Source organism: Acinonyx jubatus, chromosome X (genome assembly GCF_027475565.1).
Source record: "Acinonyx jubatus isolate Ajub_Pintada_27869175 chromosome X, VMU_Ajub_asm_v1.0, whole genome shotgun sequence".
Taxonomy (NCBI): Eukaryota; Metazoa; Chordata; class Mammalia; order Carnivora; family Felidae; genus Acinonyx; species Acinonyx jubatus.
This window is the reverse complement of record NC_069389.1, coordinates 6,915,502-6,930,669: the sequence shown is the minus strand read 5'-3', so window position 1 is coordinate 6,930,669 and position 15,168 is coordinate 6,915,502. Positions and strand designations below refer to the sequence as shown.

The 15,168-nt window shown below is 45.8% G+C and overlaps 1 protein-coding gene across 1 annotated transcript; it reads right to left on the bottom strand.

Moving 5' to 3' along the window:
• Positions 1-6,698: 6,698 nt before the first annotated feature.
• Positions 6,699-13,349, bottom strand: CLDN34 (claudin 34). Its single transcript, XM_053202053.1, has 2 exons — positions 13,186-13,349; positions 6,699-7,937 (listed from the first exon to the last, which is right to left on the bottom strand). Exon 2 carries the CDS (start codon positions 7,915-7,917, stop codon positions 7,273-7,275), a length of 645 nt encoding a protein of 214 aa, XP_053058028.1. The 5' UTR covers positions 7,918-7,937; positions 13,186-13,349; the 3' UTR covers positions 6,699-7,272.
• Between the last annotated feature and the right edge of the window lie 1,819 nt (positions 13,350-15,168).

Sequence of the window (15,168 nt, the reverse complement as noted above, 5' to 3'; positions counted from 1 at the left end):
AAATCTCAGAAATGGACACTGTTAACAATCTGATATGAGAGTTCATTATGATGCAATTGACAAGGGAATTCATGATTTCTGTGACACTTAGCACTTTGATAACTAGAATATCAAGTGACGACCTTATTACCAAAACATATTAAAACTTTAGGAATTATATATATATATATATATATATATATATATATATATTTGAACAGTTATAGCATTTATCCAAGCAATACAACCTGAGGTTCACCATTATTTGTTTGAGTTTTTTTCAAGTAACGTAACATAGGAAACAAACAAGCCTAATTGGTCAAAAAGACTTCATTTACAATTTAAATCTTGGGGAATCTGTTAAAACCTTAGAAAGTTATAAAGCACATGCCTAAAGAGGATCACAGATCATCACAACACTTAAAACTTAGTTATTTATTTAACCAAGGTGGCAATAAGAGATTCAAAGGCAAATATGTATGTAGGGTTATATAGTTGTTAGCAAAACTTAGCTCCTTTAACATTGAGAAGTTTTAACTAAGTAATCAAAGACTTGATAAAGACAAAACAGAAGCTTGGTTTTCCCAGCAGACAAAAGAGATACTTGTTTACATTTTTTTATGAAGAGCAGATCAACAATCCAAGAAAACTTTGTCTTTTGAACAGAGAGAAAAGCAGATTTTCAGTCTCATACTAGTGTATTTGAAAAATCCATTTATTTTAGGGGCGCCTGGGTGGCTAAGTCAGCTCAGGTCATGATCTCTTGGGTCGTGGGCTCGAGCCCCGCGTCGGGCTCTGTGCTGACAGCGGCGAGCCTGGAGCCTGCTTCAGATTGTTTGTCTCCCTCTCTCTCTGCCCCTCCCCTGCTCTATCTCTCAAAAATAAACAAACATTTAAAAAAATTGAAATCCATTTATTTTAACCTTAGTCCATGCTGACCACACATAAAATTCCTTTCCAAAGATTTCCTTTCACAAACCTTCTACAACTTTCCTTTGCATTCAGATTTTGTCCCAAGCCATTTTTCTCCAAACAACCAGCGTCCTTTTGATGAAGGAGCTTGGGGCAGGCTGAGGGCATCTGAGGGATCTGTGTGACATTCCTCAGACACTCCCGGCCACCCAAGAGCAAAGGAAAGGAAAGGGGTTTAAGCGCTTGCCATGGTGATGTAGAACACTGAGGCGAACAGAAAACTAAATTCCCTTACCGCCTATAGCCCATTGACAAGTCCTTGAAACCGGCAGAGTGATCTCCCTCTAGGAGCTCAGCTGCCTCCACGATGACACTTTGCTGGGGGCAAAAGAGAACCTTGGCTTAACGTTGTTGTCGGTTGTCCCAACCTCGAGGATCCTGGAAGTCTACTTCCTTTACGTGGACTGCCCCAGGATACATGCTGGCAAATGGCTCCAAGCTTGTGCCCCGTCCCCTCATATGCATCTGAAGGGTCTCAGGACCGAGCTTTTGTTAAACGGTAGTAAATGGTGTTTCCCTAGCAACAGCTAGCCCCTCAAGGTCCTGGAAACCTTGCTTCCAGAATTCCTTAGAGACTTACTCTATCCCTGAACCCCTCCCAACCTGAGGGTAGTTAATGAGTTACCCAGAAGGACCCCAATGCAGCTCTTTCCGCCCACGGGTCTTGTCCCCATGCTTTAATAAAATCGGCTTTTTGCACCAAAGACGTCTTCCAGAATTCTTTCTTGGCCTTCAGTTCCAGACGCCACAAGCCCCCCATGACCCCAAAACGTCATCAATTCTAGGACCAAATTACCTTCTTTTACCTTCAACAAAAATGTATTTCCATTCCTTGTATCTTCCTTACACCTCTCCTATTTTCTACATACAGAGTCGCTTCCCTTCTTTCCATCTGTCTTAACTATGTTTAACAGAAGAATTTTAATGCTTAGAAACCTTGATCTCCAGGCAAAACTAACTAGTAACCAATCGTGAACTGTTACAGCAGAATTCAGCAGATGGCAAATTCATCAATCGATGAAGCACAAGGCATGTTTTCCAACAGACCCAAATATCCTTTGTTTCATGTGATGAGAAGTCAAAAGCTCAAACTTATGTTTAGCAGTCAATGCTTTAGCACTTTATCTCATTTCGAAAAGACCTAGATGTCTAATGAATCCAATTTCAATTTCTCATCCGAGCAAAAACTTTAAAGTTTCAGGTTACCAAAGCCTTTGAAAGCTATCTTAACAATTACCCGCGACAGCTTTGAGACCGAATTAACCATCACTTTAAGTCACCTTTTTGCTAGCAAATTGCAAGGGAGATGACATTAGCTTATCTGCCCTTTAGGAAACCTAGATAGAATAAAACGTTTTATATTTAATGCTGATAACTCTATTTTTTTTTAACGTTTATTTATTTTTGAGACAGAGAGAGACACAGCATGAACGGGGGAGGGGCAGAGAGAGAGGGAGACACAGAATCGGAAGCAGGCTCCAGGCTCTGAGCCATCAGCCCAGAGCCCGACGCGGGGCTCGACCTCGCGGACCGCGAGATCGTGACCTGAGCCGAAGTCGGACGCTCAACCGACTGAGCCACCCAGGCGCCCCTGATAACTCTATTTTTAATTGGACCAACAAACTTCACTGAGTTTAAATACCGAATTATGTTTCGCTTGCATCAGCTTAAAAGACAGTCGATTTGTTCCCCGTTGTCAGTGCTTACCTGAGACACTGGTGGGGAGATCCCAAGTGGGTGCTGACACGAGGGTGGGAGGAGGAGCCGATGGTGCCTCAGGCCCTGAGGATGGTAGGCAGGCCACACCCCAAGTGGTGCAGAAACAGGAGGAGGGGGGCGGGAAGCGAAAGAGGTGTTGGCCCAGCAGGTGGGCTGGAGGCCGGTAAAAGTCCAGAGGACAGAGAAGGAGGTCTCCCGGTCTTAAACTCCATCAGCTCAGACAGATGAGCTGGTGCAGGTTTTTCCCGCCAACAGGTGGAAATAGGCAGTCCTTGTCAAGCCAGAGAAGACAGGGAATTTCCCTGAAACAAAGGGGGTTTCCGCAGCTGCTTGGGAATATTCCTTAAAAGCCCTTTCCCGAGGTAAACTAACCACAGTTGCCTCCATTTATAGCCATTAACCCGAGAAATGAATGAAGGTCCTTCAGAAGGTCTTGAAACTCATTTTTCCCCCTTTTCTTCTCCCCTTCTCCCCCAGGGCAGACCCTGCCATGGTGATCCCTTGGCCTTTTGCATCTAAAGTCTTTAGGACCCATGGGCTTGCTCTCTGTTGAGCCTGGAGGCAGAAGGGGGTCACCACTAAATTTTCACCAAAGCCAATCTAGCCACTTTCCCCTGTGACCAACAGGTGGCAAATGTGCCACTCTGTTCATGGTCACGGTATCTCTTCTGTGAGGGGGGTGGGTTGGGCAACCCTTCCTCATAAGCATGTCGTCTGCGAGCTTCCATTTTCCAAGTAACCCGTGGTTTTGATCCACTTAAATTACACAAATCCACTTTCAAAGCCCCTGTATGTAAAGTTGGCCTTAATCAGACCTATTACAGGGGGAGATTTCACTGGGGGAAATGTGATGTTTACCGAGGAACCACTTTACAAGCCATTCTTGTAGTTGCATGGAGAATACGTGGGACTCTGTCCAAGGCCAGCCCTGAAGGTCTGAATGGGACTCAGACTTGCCATCCAGCTCCTTTCAAAGACTTGGGAAGGGAGCCAGGAACTCTTTAACTAAATGCAAAAGGGTGTGATTTCCTCCCAGTTCCCAAAGCTTGAGAGCTAAGGGTGTTATGCAAATAATAGTCAGCGGAGAAAGGAGATTTCCTAAAGAATGCTATTAAAATTTTACAAAATCTCCATCAGAGAGGAGGAAGAATCTGTTGCCCACAAATCTGGCCACAAAGCCTAAAGGAAGTGTCTGTTTAACATTCTAGTGGAGCACCCAGCCCACTTGGGTCCACAGGCGATGATTTTGGAACACATATTTAAATAGCTGATAGACTGGCATGACCGGGTGGCTCAGTAGGTTAAGCGTCCGACTTTGGCTCAGGTCATGATCTCACGTGGCTCATGAGTTCGAGCCCCACATCGGGCTCTGACAGCTCAGAGCCTGGAGCCTGCTTCAGATTCTGCGTCCCTCTCTCGCTCTGCCCCTCCCCCACTCATGCTCTCTCTCTCTCTCTCTCTCTCTCTCTCTCTGAAGAATAAAGAAACATTAAAAAAATTTAAGTAGCTGATAGACTTTTGTCACAGTGGGGAAATTTTTTCAAACACTATGCTCTCAAACAAATAAATGTTCTTTGAAAAGAAAGACATTCCAGGTTAGCCCTTTGATTGCTCTCTTGTGAACTCAGTATGACCCTCAGTCTGTCACTCTAGATTCAAGTGTGTCTGAGTTTTACCCATTAAGACCTTATCTTTTAGTCATTTATTTCATTTGAGGCCATTTACGCATCTGAAGGGCTGTGAATAGCGTGAGCAATCACGTAGCACAAGTGGGAAGTGTGTGTCTTGTATACACCATATCCTCAAAGCTCTCGGTGAAATGTGTTGATGTCACCTCTCATGTGAAAGACACCCAGTGAATGTTGGGGAAAGAATTCATCAGTGAGTGAGCTCAAGGTGTTGTCTCTCTTCTAGGCCAGCCTCCAGGATGATTTCAGAATGTAATCAAATAGGGCATTAGGAGGACTTAGGAGTTACCCTGGGAGCTGACTGGACCACCTACGAAGTTGGGGAGAAAAAGGCATTCCACAGTCCACGAAGGGCATACCTAATTGCGTGGGGGTGCTGGGAGTAGTTATTTAAATTTGTATCAACAAGAGGCACCTGGGTGGCTCAGTTAGGCATCTGACTCTCGATTTCACATCAGGTCATGATCTCACGGTTCATGAGTTCGAGCCCTGTGTTGGGCTCTTTGCTGACAGTGTGGAGCCTGCTCGAAATCCTCTTTCTCTCTCTCTCAGAAATAAGTAGATAAACTTAAAAAAAAACAAACAAACCTAGATATATCTGGGCATCTGGGTGGCTCAGTTGGTTAAGCGTCCGACTTTGGCTCAGGTCATGATCTCACGGTTCATGAGTTCAAGCCCTGCGTGGGGCTCTGCACTGAAGGTATGCAGCCTGCTTGGGATCCTCTCTCCCTCTCTCTGTCTCTGCCCCTCCCTGCTTGCATTCTCTCCGTCTCTCTCTCTCTCTCTCTCTCTCTCAAAATTAATAAACCACAAAAGCATGTATGAGACAATTAGGGGAATTTGAACATTGACTACACATTTGTTTCCATTAGGAAAGTATTAACTTTTTTTTGGTGTGATAATGACAGTGTGGTTATGTTATGAAAAAGGAGTCCTTATCTTTTAGAGATGTGTTTTGAAGTATTCATCAATAAAATGATACACTGCCAGGGATTTATTACAAAATGATCCAAGACTGGGGTTGGTGAGAGTCGGTGAGGATAGGGATGAAACACTATAGGGCACCTAATGAGAATTCTTGAAGCTGAGAAAATCGCTGGTCTACTTTTGAAGGCATTGGAAAATTTCCACAATAAAAACACGGAAACAGTCTCATGAGTTCAGACTCCAGAGTTGAGTTTATACTCTCATGAGAAAAAGACAAAAATGAAAACTAACAGTGAAAACAATTTTAAAATGCCATCGGTCAACACCAAGGTAATTAAGGACTTCTTCCCCCTTACTCTAGCAGTTTCACAATTAAAGGGAAAAAATGAAGCATTTACCTTGCCTTTTGTGTCTGAGCTGAATTGTAGAGAACCCAAATAGCCACACTTGATGAGAGAAAGCTCTTCTTTACAAAAGCATTCTAGTTAATAAATCTGACAAAAATGTTCACATTAGAAAGTCACCACTCGTAATCCTTAGTGCAATCATTGATTCGCACAAGGACCATCAAAAGGTGGAAGCTGGATGAAATTTACGAGAGGGTTTGGGTTTTCCCCTTCTGGATCCACCCATCAATATTAGCATCACTACAAAGGTAAATAACCATTTACCACCTGCTACAATGCACTCAGTCTAAGTAGGGCTTCGCCTTTGACATACTCTTCCACAAACAGCTGACCTGGAATCTAATGAAGCCTTGAGATGTGACAAGTTTCACGGGAGGACAACAGACCCACTTTCTTAGGCAAATCAAAATTAAGAAAAGGAAAAAAAGGCAAGGGTGCCTGGCTGGTTCAGTCAGTGTAGCATGTGACTCTGGATCTTGGGGTTTTGAGTTCGAGCCCCACGTTCCATGTACAGATTACTTGAAAATAAAATCTTACAAGAACAAAAGGTGGAGTGGGCGCCGAAGGGGAAGTACTTTAGTTTGAGATTTAAGAGACAGAGTGCGCATCTTGTGTGGAAGAAATAAAATTGTAGAATTATTTTGGAGATATGTAACAATTCTGATTAAATATTTCATGATCACAAGGGATAACTTCAATTTTTTAAGGCACAGAATGATTATGCAAGGAAATGTCCATCTTTTAGATAGTGTATAGGGATGAAGGGACATATCTGGGGTTTGCTTTAAAATACTCTGGAGGGGGGGCACCTGGGTGGCTCGGTCGGTTGGGCGTCCGACTTCAGCTCGGGTCATGATCTCACGGTTCGTGGGTTCGAGCCCCGCGTCGGGCTCTGTGCTGACAGCTCAGAGCCTGGAGCCTGCTTCGGATTCTGTGTCTCCCTCTCTCTCTGACCCTCCCCCATTCATCCTCTGTCTCTCTCTGTCTCAAAAATAAATAAACATTAAAAAAAAAAAGAAAGAAAGTAAAATACTCTGGAGGGGGGCCTGGGTGGTTCAGTCGGTTAGGCGTCCAACTCTTGATTTCGGCTCAGGTCACAATCTCCCGGTTGGTGGGTTCGAGCCCCGAGTCAGGCTCTGTGCTGACGGTGTGGAGCCTGCTTGGGATTCTCTCTCTCTCCTCTCTCTCTGGCCCTCCCCTGTTCACATGCTCTCTCTCTCTCAAAATAAATTAATAAACAACAACAACAAAACCAACTTGAAAAAAAGGGACATGTGAGAATCACAGAAAATCTTATGTCCATACACTAGGTTTATAGTATAGATTATTTTTTCGACAATAATTGAAATTCAGACTCAGTAAGACCAACCGACAGGTGGGGAAGATTTTTTTTAAGTGAAATTTTCTTTTAATGAACCCAAGACATAGAAAATAGCAGATGGAAATAGTTGGCTACTTTCTGCCCACAACTACCCTTGGCATGGTCTAGAATCGTTGGAAATATTTGATAGGGCATCCCGCTAGAACTCGTCACAAATGCTTGGTAATCTTGAATTTGGAAAGCCAATGCAACCAAGAGTTTACATTTCTGAAGTTTGAGGCTGCACTTGGCGAGCTATGGGGCACCTGTAAAAGAGGAAAATTAATCCGCTGGACAGCATCATGATGGCACTCAGGCCTGCCACCAAAACGGCACTGCCCAGCTCCTGGGTATTGGGCTTGAAGGGCAGAGAGAGAAACGGTGGGAAGGCAATACCCTCTTCATTCATCACGGAGTGGTAATTCCAGATCACAGGGATCAAGACACAGATGCCAGCAGCTATGTCCAGAATTCCTGAGACGAGTGGACCGCAGGTGGCATTCCTCTGAACACTTCCAATGCACACGTTTTTAAGTGCAAAGATGGTGGAGACTCTCCCCATGAGACCTAGGATGCTGGCGACCAACAGGAGATTTTGACAAATACGAATATCCAAAGGGATGTAAGTATCCTCTTGGGTGTAATGGTAACACAATGTAGATCTGCTGGCGTTGAGGGCATGGTGGTAAATGCACACCTTCCACATTCCCACACAGACCACTCCGGAGTGAGAGAGAGAGGTGTTCCCTATGTGCCACACTCGCCACTCCACGAGGCCCATGGAAGTGATGGTGAGGATCCATCCTAGGGTGGCTAGGATGAAGCCTGCCGATTGGCAGCTGTTGGCACCCTGCGGCAAGGCCATGGAAACTGCGTGCTGGGCGTCTGCAAACAAATACAGAGCGTCATGAGGGTGGGGCTCCTGGGCTTGGAAGAGTGACCTCCCCACCCCCACCGTGTGGCAAGCGGTGCTATATTTGAGACGGGAGCCCTGCTGGCGGGAGCCCAGACTGAGTGCACTTTGGGAAGGGCCGTTTGGCTTAAAATGGACAGACTTTCACACAGGCAGTTCCATTTCTAGGCATTTGCCTAAAGAAATCATTAAGACTGGGCACCAATATTTAGCCGTATGCTATGCATAATATTGGAAAATGGGAAACAAGTTCAGGTCTAACAATGGGGCTCAGTCAAATAATTCATGCTACATCCGTGAAATGGAGCCATGCGCCGTGAAACATATAACAGGGATCGAACAAGGTGTACTCTTTTGTGCTGGGCTCTGTTCATTTTGTAGAGTGTTTTCAAGTTTCATCCCTGTTGTAGCATGCGTGAGTAGTTTCTTTTGATTGCTGAGTCCTATTCAATTGGACAAATGTTTATTCTTCCATCGGTTTTGGAGATTTGGGTTGGCTCCAAGTTTGGGCTATTATGGGGCTGCTCTAAACATTTCTACGTAACACTTTGTACGGGCCTACTTTCCCGTTTCTCTCGTGCAGGTCCCTCGGAGTGGGACTAGTGGGGTGTACGATACGTGGATGTTGAACTTTTCAGAAAGCGCCCAACCGTTTCCCCAAGTGGCTACACCATTCTGCCTTCCCACCAGCAATGCACGAAGGCTCCAGTTCCTCCACCTCCTTTCGAACATTTCACAGGTTTAGTCTTCAAGATTACATCCGTTCTTGTTCCCATTCAAACATAACCAAAAGGAAGATGTTGACCATGGATCGAGCCCAAACGGGAACTTACGAAAGAGTACCTAGAACGTCACCGTGCATATAAACACACCTGGAAGTCTCTATGTGCTAAGTTAGTAAGAGACATTTTTCACTGGGTTGGCGTTAAGGCTATTTGTATTGTGAGGCGTCACGTCTATACAGAGAAGCACACAGAATCGAAGTGTACAGCTCGGTGAATTGGCACGGGGCAAATAACCCCGTCGGCACCACCTGGTGGAGGATAGATAACGGAACCACTTCCTTACTTGTCTTTACAGGGCTTTCCTTCAGCATGGGCCCCCAAAAGTGTTGCTTCAATTCTGCCTGTGTTTCAAAACAGGGACCCTGCAGTAGGCGTTCCTCTGTGCCTGGCTTCTTTCACTCAACACTGTATTTGTGACCTTGGATTGTGACTTGGTAAATGAGGTCTGGCTGTTCAAGCTTTTTAGGTACTTCTGGCATGAGCAAGATTTTTTTTTTAATACAAACTATACAAAAGACTTTATTAAGGTTGTAAAGCAGTGGAGGATTAATTAATTCCGGTACGTAAGTACTCTGTAAGAACTCGTATTTGCACCTCACTGTCCTCCCTGGAAGGAACCCCACACACGCTCGGGGATATTAGAGTATCTTCTGTGGGACTGTCCAGAAACTTAGCTTTTGCCAGAACCCTCAGCCGTTGCAAACATCCCCAAGACCACAACAGCACCCGCAAGCAGAAATTGACAGAGGGCTTACTGCTTGGAAGGTCTGTAGGTTCAGAGCCACACAGGGCCTCCAGAAAAGTCACCCCTGCCCACCCCAACCCCTCAGAGTCCAATTTGCAAATCAAATTGAAGACCTATACCTTATGTGTGCACTGGGTCTGAGACTAGAAGAAATTCCCTCATAATTCACATTCCTTTTCTATTCTATTTTCTGAGAGAGTAGGGTAGAGGCGGAGAGACAGAGGGAGAGAGACAGAGAATCCCAAGCAGGTTCCTCACTGTCAGCGCAGAATTCCACATGGGGCTCGAACCCATGAACTGTGAGATCATGACCTGAGCCGAAGTCGCACGCTTAACCGACTGAGCCACCCAGGCGCCTCAATAATTCACATTCCTAGACTACTATGTCATTTCTAAATGCAAACTCTGATAGTATAAATGGAGGCATAAAGCAAGATCAAATGTAAGCTAAAAATGCCATCATCATATGTACTTAATGACAGTATTGAGTATCCAGTCATTTTTAGAAATTAAAGAATCTTGGGGCGCCAGGGTGGCTCAGTCGGTTAAGCATCTGACTCTTGAGCTCAGGTCCCAATCTCACGGCTCGTGAGTTCGAGCCCCGCGTCGGGCTCCGTGCTGACAGCTCGGAGCCTGGAGCCTGCTTTGGATTCTGTGTCTCCCTCTCTCTCTGCCCCTTCCCCGCCTGCACTCTGTCTCCCCCTCTCTCAAAGATAAATATTAAAAAAATTAAAAAAAAAAAAAGAATGAAACTGTACCCAGCGCTGATGGCCTGTAGAATCAGAACTTCCTAACTGAAACCCTAGAGTCTCTGTAACTTATGCCATGTGGTCGTGAGGAACACGACAACATTCTTTTTCTCAGGTCAATGTTATCAAGCTCCATGACCTAATGGGAATAGTGGAGAAATTGACATGCTTGTCTTTGGCTCCAGAGGAGAGCCACTTCCAGCCATTTTTCTGGATGTACCAGCCACAGGGACTTGATACCCCTTCACCATCAGGCAGCTGGCATCCTCTCTCCTAATGGGCCACGCCCAACCCACAATGTGATGAGACCAAGGGGACTCTGAAGGATGCTGTTGCGATAGTCTGGATCTCATCCCATCAAAGCCCCTGGCTCGCTTACTTACCGTTTACAAAGCTACACATACACTTACCTGACATTCTAAAACCCTTCAAGAAAATTGTGGAAGAATGAGGCCATTGTGACACGGGAGCTAAGGGAAAGTATAGCCATTTTGCCTACCATTTGCTAAAAGGAAGGCCCACCCAAGAGAAGCATAAAAGCAATGCTGTCCTCGTTAGCAATCGCTCCCCTCTCCCCTCCCCTGGCCCCTGGTCCTCCATGTTTACAGATGCGCCTCTTCTGGATATCTCATATAAACAGAGTCCTACAATATGTGGCCTTTAGGTCTGGCTGCTTCCACTCAGCATAATGTGCTAGGGGTTCATCCACAGATGTATCAGGACTCCATTCCTTTTCATGGCCTGGTAGTATTCCACTGTATAGACATACCTGTTTGTTTAGCAGGTGATGGACAGTTGGGTTCTTCTCCCTTCTGGGCTACTACGAATGATGCTACTGTGAACATTAACGTGTGAGTCTCTGCGTGGATGTGTCTTCATTTGTCTTCGGCAGAAGGGGAATTGCTGGGTCACAAGGTAACTCTATGTCTAACACGTTGAGGGACCACCAAATTGTTTTCTTAAGTGGCGGCACCATTTGATAATCCCACCAGCAATGTAGAAGGGCTCGAATTTCTCCACCTTCTCGTAACCCTTGTTACTGCATGTCTGTTTGGGTTTTGATTATTGTGTACATGGAAGCACGATGTATGCTCAGTGTAAAGGAACCTTGGTGACAAGGGGCACTTTGAAAGTGAGCCTAATTGTAGTTTTCTGGCCTCGTGAAGTTTAAGACACGACTATTCTTACCAGTCTCTGGCTCGTAACCTGAATGTGATTTCCATCCCTTGCATTTAACAGAGCTTCGTGAACTCTCAAATGCTTTCCCCAAGATGGGAAACCTTCTGGTGGAGTGTTCAAGCAGGTGCTAGCTTCCCGTGTGCAACGTACACCTTATACTTGCCTGAGTTCTGATATGTCTTTGGTTCAGATTAGAAAGTCTCCCTTTTTTAAATTTTTTATTTGAGAGAGAGAGGGCACAAGTTGGCAAGGGGCAGAGAGAGAGAGAGAGAGAGAGAGAGAGACAGAGAGAGAGAGAGACAGAGAGAATCCCAGGAGGGGCAGAGAGAGAGAGAAAGAGAGAAAGAGACAGAGAGAGAGAGACACAGAGAGAGAGACCTTATACTTGCCTGAGTTCTGATATGTCTTTGGTTCAGATTAGAAAGTCTCCCTTTTTTAAATTTTTTATTTGAGAGAGAGAGGGCACAAGTCGGCAAGGGGCAGAGAGAGAGAGAGAGAGAGAGAGAGAGAGAGAGAGAAAGCAGGGCTTCTTACCTGAAGCAGGGCTTGTGCTTACCTGGTGTGGGACTCCAACTCATGAACCGTGGGATCATGACCTGAACTGGAGTCAGATGCTTCATGACTGAGCCACCCAGCCACCCAGAAAGTCTTCATTTCCAAGGGTAGAACGGATGCCATATGGCTGTTTTTCCCCAGAGATAGGCAGGTTATTTATTTTCACCAGCCAAGGAGACTAAATTTGAGGGCTACACATGTTGGCTAATTGGAGAATATAAACGAGAAAAGAGGAAGTAGATTGTGCGGACCCATGTAGAGAAGCGGCCTCAGGAGAGGTGGGCCTGTGGATGTGTGAGACAGACTTGAAACGGGGCGACAAAACGCCAATAAAATACATAATAACCTCAAAAACCCCCGTGAGGTTGTCTCAAGATGCCATTACAACCGTGTCACAATACAGAGGCTGCAGAATGAAGACAGCCCTGAAGAGTGCTAAGCGGGATTACGTGGCCCGAGGGAAAGGGTCTGCCCCTTCCGCCTTCCTTAGTCTTCACCCCTGAGTGACACTGATGTGGTGCCACTCGAATCCGTGTCAGAAGAGTCCAGGACCGGGCATCAAAATGGGAGAGCAACGAACAGTCAATTAATCACGGACAGTGAGCAAAACAAACACTCGTGTGGCCAAGGAGTCCAACACAGACTCGGAAAATTAAACGTGGAATTACCCCGTGATCCAGCAATCCCGCCTCTTGCTCTCTACCCAACGAAGAGACCGCAGATACCTGCACCCCCATGTTCATGTAGTGCCCTTCATGCTAAACCCAAATGTCTGTCCATGGACACATGGATAGAAAACATGTGGTCTTGACACACCATGGAACATTTATCAGCCTTAAAGAGGAGGGAAGTTCTGACACTTGTTCCAACATGGATGAACCGTGAAGACCTTAGGCTGAAACAAGCCAGTCCCCAAGAGACAAATACTGTGACTCCACTTATATGCAGTCCCTAGAGTGGGCACCTTCACAGAGACAGAGAGTAGGACAGCGGTTGCCAGGGGCTGGGGAAGAAAGGAATGGGGCAGTTAGTGTTTAACAGGGACAAGGCTTCAGTTTGGGAAGCCGAAAACGTCCTGGAGATGGGACAGTGGTGTTGACCTAACATTTTAAACGTCCATTGGACTGTACACTTAACTCATGGTAAGATGATCAAGATTATGTCCTATTTCACCACAGTAAGACACACACAACAAAGAAGGCCGAACCTCCACTGTCCAGTGACGCAGTCTCCGACGCAACGGAAGTCTGGGGAGGACGACGGCTAGCTACTGGGTCAGACGCGCAGAGCACAGGCTGTTCCTCTATCCAGCACAGCGTCCTCGCTTGTCCATGGCCGGCCCCTCGGCAGGGCAGACAGGAGCACTCAGCCACCGAGTGGGCAGACAGGAGCACTCAGCCACCGAGCGGGCAGACAGGAGCACTCAGCCACCGAGCGTGACTGGAGCTCAGTCTGAAGGCCCTCTCCTCTCCTCAGCCTTAAACTGTGAGCACATTCTGTCACCCATTGTCTGCGCCTTCCAAGTTCTCGGTTGCTAGGTCCCGGACTCCAAGGCAACATCCGTCTTGTAACTGATCACCGCACCTCTTTGGTTTCTTTTCTGAATCATGTATTCTCTTTGCATATCGTTTTTTGGTTTTGTTTTGTTTTAGTTTTCTTTTTTGGCGGGGGAGGGCGGGTAATGTTTACTAATGGACCATCAAAGTCCACTTTTAAGATGTATCTGATTCAGACCTGTCTCCTACTCATTTGCTCTCTTGTCCCCCAGAAATGGTATCTAACCCACACCATCAGGAAGTAATGACAATTTTTTTTTTTAAAAGCTATGGCAACACCAGGGCACCTGGGTGTCTCTATTGGTTGAGTGTCTGACTTCAGCTCAGGACATGATCTCACCATTCACGAGTTCAAGCCCTGCATCGGGCTCTGTGCCGACAGCTCAGAGCCTGGAGCCTGCTTCTGATTCTGTGTCTCCCTCTCTCTCTGCCCCTTCCCTGCTTGTGCTCTGTCTCTCTCTCAAAAATAAATAAGCATTAAAACAAAAATTTCAATGAAAGAAAAGCTATGGCAACATATATGTGTAGGTGTTAGCAGAAGTGGTACCCACAAGGGTGAGATTCAGTTGCGAAAGACCATGGACATTTGACATATTAGGAAAGACACCCTTAATTCATGGGAAAGGACCTCCTCCTAGTGGAGGCTTGGATTACAGGCTTGTTGACACATAGTCCACGTGGGTAAAATAGCATGGAGTATGTACAATAATTCCTCATTTGTGAGAAACTGACCGAAGATTGGGAATAGCTTCAAATGGGGCTTCTGTAGACAGGAGGCTACCAAAAAAAATCACATAACGTCAGCACTCAGGGTACTAGATTTTATATAGAAGCCAAAATTCCACCAGAATCGCTTAGTGTTTCTGTAAGGAATTTACCCCAAGCAAACAAGGAGAGATATGTAGAGACATAAGTGAAACACACCCAATGACCTTTATAACCAAGGTTACAACTGGGAACAAATAGGAAAAATCCCATTCTGAGAATATGGTTAATGAACTATTGAGTACCTTTATAGTGGGCTATCACACAGCAATTAAACGCGATGTTAACAAATAACTAGAGGAAAATCCCCAACATTGTTAAGTAAAAAGATTATTTTATTGTTAACAATTTTTTTGATGTTTTTATTTACTTTTGAGAGACAGAAAGCACGGGGTGGGGAGGGGCAGAGAGGCAGGGAGACAGCAGCCGAGCGGGCTGTGCACTGACAGCGGAGAGCCCGATGCGGGGCCTGAACCCAGGAGCTGTGAGATCAAGACCTGAGCCAAAGTGGGACGCTTAACCGACTGAGCCACTTGAGGTCACCCAATGTGGGACTTGAACTCTTGAGCTGTGAGATCATGACCTGAGCTGAAGTGAGCCACCCAGGCACCCTAAATAAAGACTTCAACAACATGATTAGTAGAATCCTGTTTCTCAGGAGAAAAAAAGAAAGACAGGAGAGAGAGAGAGAAGGGAAGACCTGTGAATATATTACGTCTCATGGCAACAGGTCTCTGACAGCGGTAACATCTTCACCTGCACTGGATGGGAAAGAACCGTTGTGGGCGTGGAATGGGATAGAGCGTGCTATGGGCCTAGTAGACTTTCATGTCTCCCGGGAAAGTCCTAGAGCTGTTACCAGGGGTGGC

Coding starts and splice junctions, on each gene's coding strand:
- CLDN34 (XM_053202053.1), bottom strand. CDS start 7,917: ATGGCCTTGCCGCAGGGTGCCAACAGCTGCCAATCGGCAGGCTTCATC.